The following is a 15343-nucleotide window of genomic DNA, read 5'->3' on the forward strand; positions in this document are numbered from 1 at the left end:
GAGTACAGGCAAAATACAATGGAGTGTGATGAATGCTAAGAAAATTAATCATGAGAAGCCACTTCAACTAAAGATGCAATGGGATGTGATTTAAGCATCTTTTGTGTCATCCAATTTTCTCTTAATTAGCACAAGCTCAGTTGCCAGGACGTGAACAAATTGTGTTGTGTGCTACTTTGCCCCCTGTGTCGTGTAGTAAGGAAGCTCAGGAAGGCTGGCAGAGAACATGGAGTTATTTGCCTTTCTGTGCCTGACTAGAGGTTCTATCTAAACAATGCCTGACAGTATGCTGGGCTCTAACTCCTTCACAGAGAATATCTCCATGAATTGTAAATTAATTTTATGCTTGACAGTCTGTTCAGTTAATTTTCCAGAAACCCTGTATCTGTGATTCTACATTCTCAAGTCAGCCACTAGACAACGCCAAATTCCAGGAGGGGAAGAGACCGTACCTTCCTTCCTTCCTTCCTTTCTCTCTCTCTCTCTCCCTCTCTCTCTCTCTTCCTTCCTTCCTTCCTTCCTTTCTTTTAGGTAAGAACACTTGATATGAGACCTACACTCTTAAAAAAATTGTACATTCCTTAAAGGTAACAAGCACGCACAAATTGACAGCTGGAGCTATCATGGAGCAGAAGATCCATGACAAGAAGCATAGGGAAATTGGGCCAAATAAGGAGTGAAAGAGACAGGTAACATTTGCAGGAAGTAATCTGTTCCTAAGGAGCATGGAAGATGAGTCTGGCCCCAGTATCAGGAGAGAGGAGAGACTGCACTTTTTAAAATTATTATTATTTTTGTCTTTTGTATTTTTAGGACCACACCCACGGCATATGGAGGTTCCCAGGCTAGGGGTCTAATAGGAGCTGTAGCCACTGGCCTATGCCACAGCCACAGCGAGACTGCACTTTTAATAGCCGCACAGCTACCTCTCTCTAAATGACTTGGTCCATAAAAAAGGTATTGGTATTAGCAAAGACAGTCCTGGCCCTTGTCCTAGATGAACCTTTTGCAAATAACTGATTCAATACAACTTGAAATCCATCAAAGATAGGGAATCAAAATGGAACTGGAACAAAAGGTAAACAGAGGTAATGCAGGGGGAAAAAAGGAGAAAAGGGACCTGAAAAATGCATGGCAAATAAAGAAGACTCATCTGAAAAAAGCAGGTGAAAATTGTCATCAAATATTTCACCTCAAATTAGAAAGTTTTAATGAAACAATTAAGCAAGAGCTCAAGACAGCAAAGGCAAGACAACAATAAGCTGAAATATGAGCTGTCGGGCCTCAGGGAAAATGTTGAAGAAATTTCACAATCACAGAGATGAAGGCAAAAGTGACAGAAACACGGGGAAGAAAGAAACTATAGCAAAAGTCTAGCAATTAGTGTCAAATTTATGTAAATTTATGACGGAGACCAAAACAAATGTAGTGATTATTGTTACAGAACAAATTTAATGGTGATAAACCCAGATGGAGTAGAAATGATATAATAAGCAAAAATTGGGAGAGGAAGAAAAAAAGAAATTGGGAGGTAATGTAACTATGTTGATTTTCTTATCCTCAGTACCTGGGGGTCAAAAAATAATATTTAAAGGAGACAAATCTGGCAATAGGGGGTCTAAGTATATTGAGTAGTACAAAGATAAATTTGTATTAAATTATAGAATTTAATACAGTGGGATTTCAAATGGGTGGATGAAAAGAGGAAGAAGAGAAAAGAAAAAATATGTATAAGCCTAGAACTATTATTTGTAATATCAAGGAAAATAGGGGAAAACCCTAAATATCCATGCATAGGAGGTTAAGTAATTATAGCATGTTTATACAGTTAAAACTATTCAGGTATAAACTTAAAGGCAATTTTTATGTAGTGATAGCAAAGGATTGACAAGATTATTATGTGTGTGTGAATAGATATACATATTTTTTTCTATATATTATATATATAGAAAATATATCTAGAATGATGCACAAGAAATTGATACCATTGCCTCTGGTGGAAGAGAATTGGGAAGCGGTGACTGAGAGGTGAGAAGATTTTCAATGCATAACCTTTGTTTTCTTTTGAATTTTGAACCACCAGGATGCTGCCTTTTAAAATATATATATAGATAAATTTGAATTTAAGGTGCAATATAAAGAATTGGTTGACCTGTTTTACTGAACCTTGTGGCTATCACGTTATATGAGATGTCTGATACATGCTTTGTAGAGCTTCCTAACTCCACATACGTCTTTGTTCTAGCCCCTTTGATAGGGATAGAGTAGGATAATTAAATAGTCAGAAATCCCACTGGGAAATTAAAGACAGAAAGGACATTTTAAGGGAGTTTGAGAGACTGTTGTAGGCTCATGACCACTCAAGGAAAGAATTAAGTAACCTGGCAACAATCTTCACTACCTTGAAGGAATATCAGGTGCATCTAAGTGCCAGACACACTCAAGCTACAAACCTCAATAGTTAAAACACAAGAAAATAGATAGGAGGGTCTGAATCTTGTTACATAAAGTCCTTGAAGAGTAGCATTTCTGCATGTAGCCAAGACAGAAATATAAATGAAAGGGAAAAGCTAGGTAAAAGGGGACATTATATGAAATCTAAGGTAAATTACCGTATTTTAGTATACACTGCCACTGGTTGCTAGTCTACATATGATTTAAATAGCACCATGACAATCCTGGATGAACCATATAGGGTCAAAGGAGGAGCTAATTATATATGCATTAGCATCTACCCCTAAATTAGGAAAAAGGTGATCTTCTCCCTTCTCCACCTTTTCTTGGATTATAAAAATGTAGACTTCTTTGTTCTTGAGGGCTGCTGCATTCCTCTGCCAGCCCTCTTGTCTCTCTCACAAGCATCCTATACTAATAAAACTCACTCTTTGCCTGCCATTTTGCCTCACATAGAATTCTTTCTGAGACAAAAGAACTTGAGCTTCAGTGAGGCCTGACACCAGGTGAGTGGTGTCAATTAAAAGACAGTAAATTATGGAGTTCCCGTTGTGGCGCAGTGGTTAACGAATCCGACTAGGAACCATGAAGTTGCGGGTTCAGTCCCTGCCCTTGCTTAGTGGGTTAATGATCCGGCGTTGCCGTGAGCTGTGGTGTAGGTTGCAGACACAGCTCGGAACCTGCGTTGCTGTGGCTCTGGCGTAGGCCGGTGGCTATAGCTCCGATTCGACCCCTAGCCTGGGAATCTCCATATGCCGCGGGAGCAGCCCAAGAAATAGCAAAAAGACACACACACACACAAAAAAAAATAAAAATAAATAATAAAAGACAGTAAATTATTAAAGAATTGCAAATCAAAACTACAATAAGGTACCACCTCACACCAGTCAGAATGGCCATCATTAACAAGTCCACAAATAATAAGTGCAGGAGGGGGTGTGGAGAAAAATGTACACTCTTCCACTGTTGGTGGGACTGTAAATTGGTACAACCACTATGGAAAACAGTGTGGAGGTATCTCAGAAAATTAAATATAGAGCTACCATATGATCCAGCAATTCCACTGTTGGGCATATATCTGGACAAAACTTTCTTTGAAAAAGATACATGCACCCCTATTTTCATGGCAGCACTCTTCACAATAGCCAAGACATGGAAACAATCTAAATGTCCACTGATAGATGAATGGATTAAGAAGATGTGATATATATACACAATGGAATATTACTCAGCCATAAAAAGGACAAACTAATGCCATTTGCAGCAACATGGATAGAGCTAGAGACTCTTTGTAAGAGAAGTGATCCAGAAAGAGAGAGAAAGACAAATATTATATGATATCACATATTTATGTAATCTAAAATATGGAACAGATGACCCTAACTAAAAAAGACCCCCAAAAAACCAGAAACAGATCATGGCCAAGGAGAGTAGACTTGGGGTTCCCAAGGGGGAAAGGGGAGGGAGTGGGATGGATGGGCATTTTGCAGGGTTTTTGGATCCAAGTCGATATATTTGGAATGGATAGGCATTGGGACCCTACTGTACAACACAGGGAAATGTGTGTGATTGGGTCACTTTGCTGTACAACAGAACTTGATGAAACATTGTAAATCAATCAACTATACTTTTATTTTGAAAAAAGACAGTGGGTTTGAACCCCCTCCTAAGCCAGAGATCATGAGTTCAAGTCCCAAACTGAGTCTTGGCTGGGTTTGAGTACCATCTAAGAAGGAGCGTGGAATCACCTTGAGGACTGAGGCAAACACAGGGCAGTGTCCTGGTTGCCCACATGGCACCCTGTGTTCTCTGCCCATTCTTAACCCTGACATGGTACCTTCCCATTAGCATGTAACAAAATAATGATATAAAAATATTTAACCCAACTATATCTAATTCTTCCTATAAATAATGTTCTCCTAAACCTATTAATCATTAAGATTAAATAATTAGGATTTTAACCTCATACAAAGAAAAACAAAGTACTGCCTGGACCTGGATCAAGAAACAAGCTAATTTGGGGAATTCCTGTTGTGGTGCACTGGAAATGAATCTGACTAGTATCCATGAGGATGCAGGTTTGATACCTGGCCTTGCTCAGTGGGTCAAGGATCTGGCATTGCCGTGAGCTGTGGTGTAGGTTGCAGACATGGCTCAGATCCCATGTTGCTGTGGTGTGGTGTAGGCAGCTGCAGCTCTGATTTGACTCCTAGTCTGGGAACTTCCACATGCCTCAGGTGCAGCCCTAAAAAGACAAAAAAAAAAATTTTTTTAAAGAAAAAGTTAATTTTTTGGAATTCCCGTCATGGCGCAAAGGAAATGAATCCAACTAGGGACCATGAGGTTGTGGGTTCGATCCCTGCCCTTGTTCAGCAGGTTAAGGATCCGGCGTTGCCATGAGCTGTGGTGTAGGTCATCGCAGACATGGCTTGGATCTGGTGTTGCTGTGGCTGTGTCATAGGTCGGAGGCAACAGCTCCAGTTAGACCCCTAGCCTGGGAACCTCCATATGCTGTGGGTGTGGCCCTAAAAAAGAAAAAAAAAATTTTAAGTTAATTTTTAAAACTCATACCATCAATTTAGAGTTCCAAAATCTCTCATTACACATCAAAAAGCAGGTCTGGAAGGTTCTGACTATAGATCTCTTCCACAAGTTATAGAGAGTGAGAACTTGGGACCTAAAGGAAGTATCCATCCAAAGAGGGGAAAGTTATGGAAGGAGAGAGGGGACAGGAAAGGAGAACAGCCAACCACATGTCTCCTGGCTCAAATCATTCCCCATATTGAAACTCTAGGGTGGGTGTGTATTAGTAATGACCAGATGAGTTATTGGAAAATCTCAGAGCATTGGGATTAGTTACTCATTTTCCCAGGTATAAGTTTCAAAAAGCGTGGGGTTCGACATGGAGCCAGCAAGTGGCAGAGAAGAAAAGGCTGAGAGAGATGGCTGGTAGGAACATCCTCCATCACTCCCCTTATCTCTGTATGCCCTCCTTAGTTAAGAAAGTCAACAAATCCATCTACTACCTAATTTAAAGGCCTGGATATTGAAAAATACAGGATATATGGTTATGCACTGACAATTGGTTTTTGTGAGATGCAAATATTTATTCAGAGGGAGTTCGTATGATATGGTTATTTGGAGTGTTTATTTGTGGTAAAAACTTAACACATTGAAATACCTTTCCTTCCTTCAAAATAATCTCATCTTCAGATATCTAAGAACAAAGAACAATAGGATAGTGATGGCTAGACCTAATGGAGACCTTGCCAGAGTTAAAGAAATATGATTGAATAAACCAGAAGAACCAGTTTGAACTATTCCACTGCTGGGGAGAGGGAGAAAGAAAATATGAAAGTAAAATGAAAGGAAAGGAGGATCTATATGAAGAGTTCTAAAAAAGGGGTTTTGTGGAACAATAGGGCTGAATGAATTGTCCCTTTCGCCTTCCCAGTTCTTTAGGAGTAATGATGGTAAGGCAATTGACCATCCCTCCTTTCACTGCTGTTCCAAAGCAGCAGAAATCACAGATATGTTCAGCATGCTGGCACATGGGATGAGGACAGCAGCCTTGAAGTAGCATAGCATTGTAGGAGAGGTAAAGACCATGACCATTCACAAAGCAACAAAAACAGACCCAAAAATAAATGTGAAAGATGATTACAAAGAAAATCTCACTAAGTGATGAAAAGAATCTAAATAGATGTGCCTAGATGGGAGAATTGTAAAGTTGTCAATTAATCCATGAGCATAGCACATTTCAATCAAAATATTAATAACAGATTCTGTAGTAAATGACATTAGTGGAATTAATTACACATTTAGGGAAAATTAAGATATGAGGTTTACCTCAACCCAAATGTACACACACACACACACACACACACACACACACACACACACACACACCACTAATAGGTTAACAAAGGAGCTTACTCTGAAAAGGAAACTATTTGTATTAGAAGGAAATATAGCCAAATGTTTTCTATAGACTTTGAGCTGTCAAAGACTGCCTTAGTTAAAATAAAAATAGAGAAGTCTAATAGGAAAATATTGAGAGACGTAGAATACAGAAATTTGTGATTGACCAAACATATCACCAAAAATAAAAATCAAGGGAAAGGTTGAGAAAAATCTTTGCAACATATGAATGAGATCAACAGGTAACAAGGGCCGTATTTCAACTCTGGCTAGTGACTACCATATAAATTGTACAGCAAGTCTATACATAGAAAATAAACTTGCTTCTCTCTCACACAAACAACGCAGTTTTGGCGAGGGAGGAACAAGTCCTTTTTCCCTCGGTGCTAAAGCAGACAGGGCAGGGGCTGTGAAGTTTCCTGTGGACTAGAACACATCCTGAGAAAGTACCCAGGCCAGAGGCCTGATTCTACACACCCTCCCTGACAAGACACACGCTCCACCTGCCCCAGGCCACCATTGAGCAAGAGGTCCCTGAGTCAGTGAGAGGTTCCTGGGAGAAAGGCCTGTGACTCAAGGCGGATATCCACAGCAGGAGGCTACGGAAGGGATGCCGGGCTAGGTGCATGAAGGTCCCAGCATGTGCCAGCTCTATCCTGATAATGGAGTGATGAGTTGTGTTGGGCTAATAGTTTCTCCCTTTGGAAAAAGAAGTACGTTTGGGCGACAGCTCTCATCTTGAAGAAAAGCAGGTTCCAAGTACATCCCTGAGACAACCCTGTGAGTGGAAAGGTGTGAAAGGATTAGGAAACCACATAGGAGGGTCTTTTTGTAATCGGGGAATGAGGAAGGCCGCCCTAAGCCACATGCAAAAGTGAGAGGCAATAAGGGAAACTGAGCCTTCAGGGTGAATAGGAGGCCATGAGCAAGTGAAGAGAAAAGTGATGGAGTGGGAGGTGACACATGCAGCATGAGTAGCTGACAAGGGTCTGGCGGATGCCTCACAGGCCTGTGCAGTCCTGTGCTGCAGTGCCCATCACAGCTTAGGGCACTTGGTGGCCCTTAGAAGAGAGGTGGGGCCCGTGCTCCACACAGCTGTCAAACTCTTAGTCAAAAGGTTCTGTGGTGATGCAGCATAGAGACTGACTTGATGAGGGCTGTGCCTGTCCCTGGTGGCAGGTCAATGCCAGGGGACTGCGGTTGAAACTGCTCTGAGAGTGGTACTGGGAGCCCCTGTGGGGATGCAGTATTGTGAGATGGGCTGTATCAGCAGGAGAGCTGGATGTCTGCCATCTTGCCTGCACTTCTCCGGGGAGAGGGGATGAGGTAGGTAGGAGGAGAGGACTCCAGGAGAGGTAGCAGGCCGGGAGAGCCCTGGGTGTCAAAGCAGAAGCTAGTACCTCCAGGCACAAAATGTAGACCAGATGAGGAAATAAAGAACAAGGAACACCAGAGACTTTCTGGAGCTAGAAGGCAATTTGTACAGGCAGTTCCAGATTTACCCAAGAGACAGCTTTAGCTGGGGTGGCCCCATCAAGGCAGGCACCTCCCCACAGAGTGTGACAACCTCAAGCTTTGATGACCTTGTCCAGTGTTTGCCATGAGGAAACCCAGCAAAGATGATGGTTGATCGCACTAACTTTTCTGCTAGATAGTTCCCTAAGGTTTCATTTTTGAATTAAGCCAGGAAAGGGGCACCAACAGACTCTTTCCAGATATGAAGGGCCCTGAATGTCTGAATCAGGCCCTGACTAGCCCGCTGGCCCCCTGCCCCCACTCCCATCCCCTTCTCCACATAGAATCCACAGGGAGCTGGGCTCCTGCTCCAACACAGCAACCAACCAAGGCATGAAGGGCAGACCAGAGGCCTGAGCTTAATCAGGTCCTGACTAGCCCGCTGGCTCCTGCCCCAACTCCCATCCCCTGCTCTAGGCAGAATCCACAGGGAGTATTTTCAGGAGGGTGGTGCCAGCAAATGGAGAAGGGGCTCTTGACCTGGACCAAGGCCACACCAAGGAGGAGACACTTCAGTGCCAGCAGGCTTCCTGCGACAGCCTTGCTCAGGAGAGGGCCAGGCAGTCTCCCAGGCCCTCGCTGAGAGAGGGGTCAGCAGTGCCTGCCTCAGAGGTGGTGGACCACCGGCTGTGGCAGGACTCCTGCGGGGCCTTGGCAGAGTGCAGAAGAGGAGGGCGGCACATGTGAAGGTGGGACCCCAAACCAGGAGGAAGGAGAAAATCTCTGCCTCTGGGCTGAGACGACAGAGGCTGAGCACCAAGGGGTCCCTGCAGGCGGCACTGCCAGCAGGCTCCGCTGGGACAAGTGGGTGCGGGGGCTGTGTGCAGGCTGCTCGCTCCTGCTGGGAAACAAGCTGGCTGGTCAGCCCACCTGAGGCTGGCTTGGGAAAAAGGAGGGTCACATCAGCAGCTCTTAGAAAGCCAGACAGGGCCCCTGAGCCAGCCGAGGAAGCCCCAGCGGGGTGAGCCCTGCTGGGGGTGTGCCCCCACGTCACGCACAGGTCGCATGCTGGCCAACCAAGGCAAGGGGCCTGGGGAGAGGCTGAGTCCCCGGCAGGCGCCCAAGACCACGACTCAACACGAAGCCTTGGGTGGAAGAGCACAAGCAGGGGAGTGGCAAACCACCTGCAGCCCAGACTCCGGGAGAAGGGAGGACAAACTGCAATAAAATGATGCTCTGTGTGGAGGAGATCAGTCCGAAGAGACAGACAGAGCACTTGTGAACCATGGATGCTCAGGTGCAGGGGCCCAGAGCACTTTCCCAGGGAGACCAGGCGAGGGCACCGGGCTGAGAAGCAGCACGGCCCAAGGGGGGGCTACTTGTTCACCCTGTTGGCCAAGGCTTTGGGGAAGAGGACCACTTCCAGACACATCAAAAACACACAGGGCACCTGGCTTCTGTGACGTGGGGGCTGAGGCTTGCTGGGAGGTTGTGGACATGTTGGGGGAGTGGGGTGGAATGAGCTGCCCAGATTCAAGGCGTGGGTCAGTGTGCAGGGCTGGTTTCCTCCCTTCTTCCAAGGGGTGCCAGGAACTTGGATGGGCGGGAATGAGTGCGTCTCCTGATGGATGGACCGGCCGAGGCCATGCCACACACCCCCATCAGCTGCCCTCCCGCCCCCGAGTCCCTCAGGGATTCCTGGAGGCCTCCGCTGTTCCCTTCCTGGATCCCACAGAAGTACCAGGGATAGGGCAGAAAGGGGCACCCCAGAGGAAGCAAGGGCCAAGCCTTGTCACTCAGCCAGGAATTCGGGCCTGGCATCCCAAGGAAGGGAGGGGGCCTGGAAGCAGGTTGAGCGGCAGCTGCTCCTTCTTAGGAGAGAGAACAACACAAAGCAGGCTCAGCAAGTGACAACCGTTTCTGCTACGAGTGTGCGTTACATGTGCAGGGGTGGGTCGCCCAGCGGCCCCCAAGGATCGGGAGACAAGCCCAGGGACACGGACCTTCCTCTCTAGACCAGCAGGTGAGGAAAGACACCCGCATGCAGGGAGGTATTTCTCTGCACCAGGCATGTGCTGCCTGCTTCACAGCTGTTGTCCCTTTGAGTCCTCCCAACAGCCCACCTTTTTGCTTTTCTTTTCCTACCCTGTGCTGCACAGCAGAACCCCGTGGTCCATCTATTTTACATACAGTGGTTTCTGTCTGCAGATCCCAAGCTCCTACTTTACCCCTCCCCCACCCCCTCCCCTTTGGTGACCTCTTTGGTTTGCTTTTGCTTGTGACCAATTCAGACTCCATCTGAACTCCACCCCCTCCCCCTGGCCCGCCCCCCACCCCCACCCCCAGCCCCTGCTGGAGGCTTATCCTGAACCCTGGCACCCATCTCTTCCCCTGCCTCCTGTGGGCACTCGCTGTTACACGGCCATTTGTCAGGGAGCAAAAGGCCCAGTGAGTCAGCATGGATCCTGTGTTTTGGTCTTTCTCTTCACACAGCCTGGAAACTCAAGGACAAGCAGTGTCTCGGTTTTGCCCATCAAAGCACACACGTTTATTGATGATACATACCAACGCAGACTTGGTGGGTGAGGTTCAGTCAGTAGGGCACGTACAAGGGGAGGGGAATGTTCTGGGTGAGCAGAGTTTACCACCCATGGGCTCGGGAAGAAGAGAGTAAATGAACAAGAATTCACCCTAAGCAGCAGCCACCAATGCATTTTCAGCACAAGCTCCCATAGACGTCTGGCCTCCCCCACACGGTCCGGTCCGGTCCGGCTTAGACGGGGAGACCAGCACAGGCAAGCCATCCCTTGTGAGGCCAGAGTACGCTGTTCTTTAACCACGGCTGGCAGCTGAGATGAGCCCTTTCCCCCAGGAAGAAGGCTGCAAGGGAGCAATTTACAACGCACACTGCCTGTGGACTGCACGACCAAGAGCTTCCTGCAAGCTCTGTGGGAACCCTGCCTGGCCAACAAGAGTGTGGTCCTGGATTCGGCAAGTGTGACTTTCACCCAGACACGTGGTGATCGGCGAAGGCTGGATCTTCAACAGCACCCACTGCAGAGTCTCTGAATGAGAACACAAGTGCGCGATCACCGATTGGATTTTGGTTTGGGGTGGATCAGTCCCATCCTGGTGGAGAGGGTCACTTAGGAGGCCAGGGTGTCCGGGAGAAGCTGTCTGTGCGCGTTCCTGATCGAGAGGGACAGGAAAGAGGGCAGCATTTGGGAACCCAGCCACTCCCCCACCAAGACTGGCTTTTCAGACAAACCCATCAAGGGTTTCAAAACCTGCCCCTCAGCACATTCACTTCCCCCAGATAGCAAAGGAAACTTCGAGTCTGAAACGGACTTGGCCAGCATGTTATTAATAACTGCCATGCTTACTAACACATGGAGTCCGGCCTGCTGCAGGAATGAGTTGCAGCAGAGTGACACAGTCTCCCGACACACTTCATGGATGTACATCTTCATCTGGCCCTGATTTTCAACACTGGCGTTCCAAAGGTTATCTGCGGCCCAGAGAGCCTTCCCCTCCTCAATGGCAGAGTCAGGAATAGGGATTATGTTTCCAGCAAGGGAGAGGCTGGCCAGTTGACTACTGAGATCCTGGCTAAATGGAAAAACAGCATTCTTGGGCTGACCCAAGAACATTTCTCCCTGAATGAAAGGGCACTCGGAGAGGCCAAGAACACAATTGAAATTTTTAAAGCTTTGAGTACTCCAAGTATTTTTATGTTCATAGGGGAAGGGGCGCTGCTTTATTGGGTGTGTTCGGTTGGCCTTGCCCCCACCTGAGGGCCTGTCCTCCGTGCCACCAGGGGCCCCAGGTTCAGTCCAATCTCCATCCTCACTCCAGGGACGAGCCATAGTTGTGAAATCAAACCAAATCTCGGGCTCCTTCTCATCCAGCTCCTGCTCATCGTCCCATTCCTCTTCTTCCTCGTCCAATTTCTCACTGTCATCTCTTCCTATGGTTAGTTTGTAAACGCAGTAGCAAGCACCAGCCCCAATCATCAGTCCTGCTGCCATCCAACCCACTTCCCGAGCCCGGCCCATGCTTAGGTCCCCCCCCGGCTGGGGGCAGGACAGGAGAAGGCCTTGCTCCACCTGAATGAAGAGAGTACTTAAGGCCAGAATGAGTAGTGGTGGAGGGGAGATGTCTTCAGCCTATCCCAGGCTCCTGTAGCTCTCTTGTGATGAATCTAGGGGTGAAAAATAATATTAGGGCTTTGGCATCTGCCTGAATTTGTTCCTCACCAGACAGAAAGAGTGGAGTTTGAGTTCTGGTTGAGAGAGGTGGATTATTCAGCAACTATTTCTTTGTTCTTTTCTGTCATCCTCTGTCTTCCCTCAGGACCCACCATTTCTCTTCCAGGGCCTACAGACAAGTGTGGAAGGTGGGGCTGTGACAGCCAGGAGGGTGACAGGAGAGGCTAAACCCTAAGGTTGTCTCCTCCTCTGCCACACCACCACCCCCAAAGACTCATAGGCAGTTTCTCCCACCAACCTCTACCAAAGCCAGGTAAATTCCTTCTTCTTCTCTGTCTTCTGTGGTTAGTGCTCCTTCCAGTGACTGATGGACAGTCTGGCAGAAGGACACATGGAAAGATATAGCCAGCTTTAAAGTACTGCAAGTGTAGTGGATGCATCAGCACTAAGAACCAGGTCCCAATACCTGCTTTTTCTGAATTTCTAGCCTTTGACTTTAAAACATTTCTCACACCCTCCTGACTTTGCTAACGCGGGCTTCTCTTCCCCCCGACCCCGCCATCCGCCATTTCCCCAGCAAAGGCCGCCACACCCCTTTCCCTGCACAGAAATGGGAGTGGGTGCGGAGAAACAAGGGGCCGGGAGAGGGCGACTCGGACCCGGCCCGCACAGATCTCAGCTCCTCCCCCACCCCGCCATCCCCCCTACCCCCACCCCAACCCAGGAGCCAGCGCTCATCCCCCACTTCACACCGACCTGCAAGTCCCAAGGCACTTTGCTCCTTCCTTCGCCGAGACTTTTCTGGGCGACCTACAGGCCAACAGATCTACAAACCTGCAGGCAGACGGGGGACCGAGGGGACCGAGTGCTTGGTGGACGGAGCAGCGCTCTGGACACGAGTGCCCTGACTGTGGAACCTTTCTTTCCCTGGGGGGGGGGGGGTCCTCTGTATCAGCCATTCACTCCCCTCACCCGCCACCCTAAGTCTGCCAGTTCCCTCTACTAAGATGGGCACGAGGAGGGGGGCGGCGGTATTTAGAAAGTAGGCGAGAAGGGGACCCAGCCCCCATTGGCCCGAACCTGGATCCGTGACGCTTTTGGCCCTCTTCCATTCCCATCTCCCTCCAAGCAGAGCCCACGCTCATACCGACCTGCACGGTCCCAAGCTACTTTCCTTCTCCCTTCACGCCTGCAGAGTAATAGGGGGCTGGTACCCAGACGGAGGCGACTAGCAATACTTCTGCTCTAGGCAGCTCTTGGTCACGTGACGCCCGCGTCACCAGTGAGCTCTGGCCCCCAATTTCCCCTCCCATAAGCAGTGCTGCAGGCGCCAGCCTGCCCCGTACCTCCCCCCATCGCACTGGGCCCTGTCACTCTTCTTTTGTAACAACACCAAAAACCAGAAGTGGTCGTGGCTCTCTGGTGTCCGAATTCGCTTTACTCCAATTGCAAGAAGGGGCAGCATTTTTTCTTGGGCCTATCATTCACTTATACTTCTTTTTTGGGGAAATCTCTTATCCTTTCCTTGGCTCTGAAACTCCTGTCCCCCATTCCTTAATTTCTACCACTTCCCACATCAGTCTCTGCACCAAAATTAGGCAGAGGAGCAGGAAAAAAAGCTGAAGTAGGGGTGAGATTTTTGTTAATATTTTTAACGTGTTTATGTTCTATTTTGTCCCTCCTTTTTTATTGGCTCAAGCAACACTATTTTGCAATCAGAAAATACAAATATATACACACACACATATACATATAAAACACATATAGGTAAGCATACATACATATATAAATAACACAAGATTTCTTAGTTAATAGGGAGGCCTCATCGATTTAAGCTAATTTGGACCACATTGAAAATATTTTCTTCTGACTGCGCAGGAAACATCAGCTTTCAAACAGCATATTAAACTTTAAAAACATGTCCTTACAAAGCCAGTATGTTTTCCATGTGATTTATAAATTGACAGATGAAAAAAACCTACAGGGAAGTGGTCAGTGTTTTAATTGTGACCAGTTTAGATAGGTGAACTACTATTCATTTCTTCTTCCTGGCTGACCTCTCACATGATAGAGATCATCAGAGAAGACTGCTAGATGGGATGGCTTTCATTCTGGCGTCAAAAGACAGATTTATGCAGACCCCAACTCAGATGAACCTTACAAATTAGAAACATCATAGATTAGCTTGCTTTTCATCAAATGTCTTTAAAATCTATTTGGAAGTTTCAGGGTATAACCCATAAATCATCCAGAAATTAGAATTTCCTGTCTCCCATGGATCAGGACACTGCGAAATACCTCCACCATCTGCCATTCAAGCAGTGTATGCCCCCACCCCACTCCCAGCAAAAGCTAGCGGTCAGCATTTTCCAGTGGAAATAGTGGCGAGGGTCTGTTGGTGATTGAATCACTTTGAAACTCTTGAGATCCATGCCATTTTTCTCTCACCAAAAAAACCCCAAAAAACAAAAACAAAAAAAAACACACCACAGTATAGGATCCCAAGCAGTTGTCAGGAGAAAGAGGCCTTTTCATTCCCTGCCTTCTGTTATAATTCTGCTGTACCACCCAATCCAAGCCCCTCAGAATAATCCCAGAACTCAGGGACAAAGTATGCAGAAGTTAGTCCCCAGACATCCAGCTGTCCCTGCTGGGGAGTCATACTCTAAATATAAACCCTTCAGGCAGCCTCTTTCTTAGAAACGTTGAAATATGACACCCAAGCAGGAAGCTTCCTGGGTGAGGGGCCCCTGTGTGAGGGAGGCCCTTTCAGGAGGTGAGCCAGGAAGCTTGAGAGAATGCTTTGCTGGTGAATATTCAGAAATCGAGAACACATCACAACTTTCCCATCTTCCTCAAACTTTATAGTCCAAACACACCAACATTATACCCCATCTCTCTAAACCCCCTACCTCATTTGTTTTACCATCATCTCCTTAGACCATTCTATTCATCACCCTTTATTTACCTCTCTGAGGCAAATGAATTCTATTTATGCACGCTTATTAACAGAACTCGCAGATTCCACTGTCCATCATTCAATTTTGGGCTGCCAAGTATTTATATAAGTGGCTTCTGTTTATTTTGAAAAAAAATAATACATATATATATTAGAAAGAACTAAGGAGTATGAGAAACTTAACAAAGGTGCTTTGGTGTCATAGATTTGGCTCTACAATAAGGGCTCATTTTCAGAACTTTTAGCCAGACTTCAAGGACAAAAGCTCCACTCTTACCTCTCTTCATTAGTAAACAATATCTCCCTCCCCTTAAGTATATTTTTCAGTTGTTCCAATGTATAACCC

At 46.7% G+C, this 15343-nt stretch overlaps 1 protein-coding gene across 5 annotated transcripts; it reads right to left on the minus strand.

Annotated features, from left to right (window-relative positions):
* Nucleotides 1-10350: 10350 nt before the first annotated feature.
* LOC125118707 (protein ARMCX6-like) lies at nt 10351-13308 on the minus strand. Of its 5 annotated transcripts, none has more exons than XM_047765471.1 (4): nt 13190-13308; nt 12795-12872; nt 12337-12414; nt 10351-12031 (listed from the first exon to the last, which is right to left on the minus strand). In XM_047765471.1, exon 4 carries the CDS (start codon nt 11883-11885, stop codon nt 10977-10979), a length of 909 nt encoding a protein of 302 aa, XP_047621427.1. In that variant the 5' UTR covers nt 11886-12031; nt 12337-12414; nt 12795-12872; nt 13190-13308; the 3' UTR covers nt 10351-10976. The 5 variants fall into 5 exon arrangements, with proteins under 5 accessions (XP_047621427.1, XP_047621426.1, XP_047621425.1 ...); XM_047765470.1 differs by having other exon boundaries at nt 12795-12965; XM_047765469.1 differs by lacking the exon at nt 12337-12414.
* Between the last annotated feature and the right edge of the window lie 2035 nt (nt 13309-15343).

This window comes from Phacochoerus africanus, chromosome X (genome assembly GCF_016906955.1).
Source record: "Phacochoerus africanus isolate WHEZ1 chromosome X, ROS_Pafr_v1, whole genome shotgun sequence".
In the NCBI taxonomy this organism is placed as follows: Eukaryota; Metazoa; Chordata; class Mammalia; order Artiodactyla; family Suidae; genus Phacochoerus; species Phacochoerus africanus.

Coding starts and splice junctions, on each gene's coding strand:
- LOC125118707 (XM_047765472.1), bottom strand. CDS start 11,885: ATGGGCCGGGCTCGGGAAGTGGGTTGGATGGCAGCAGGACTGATGATT.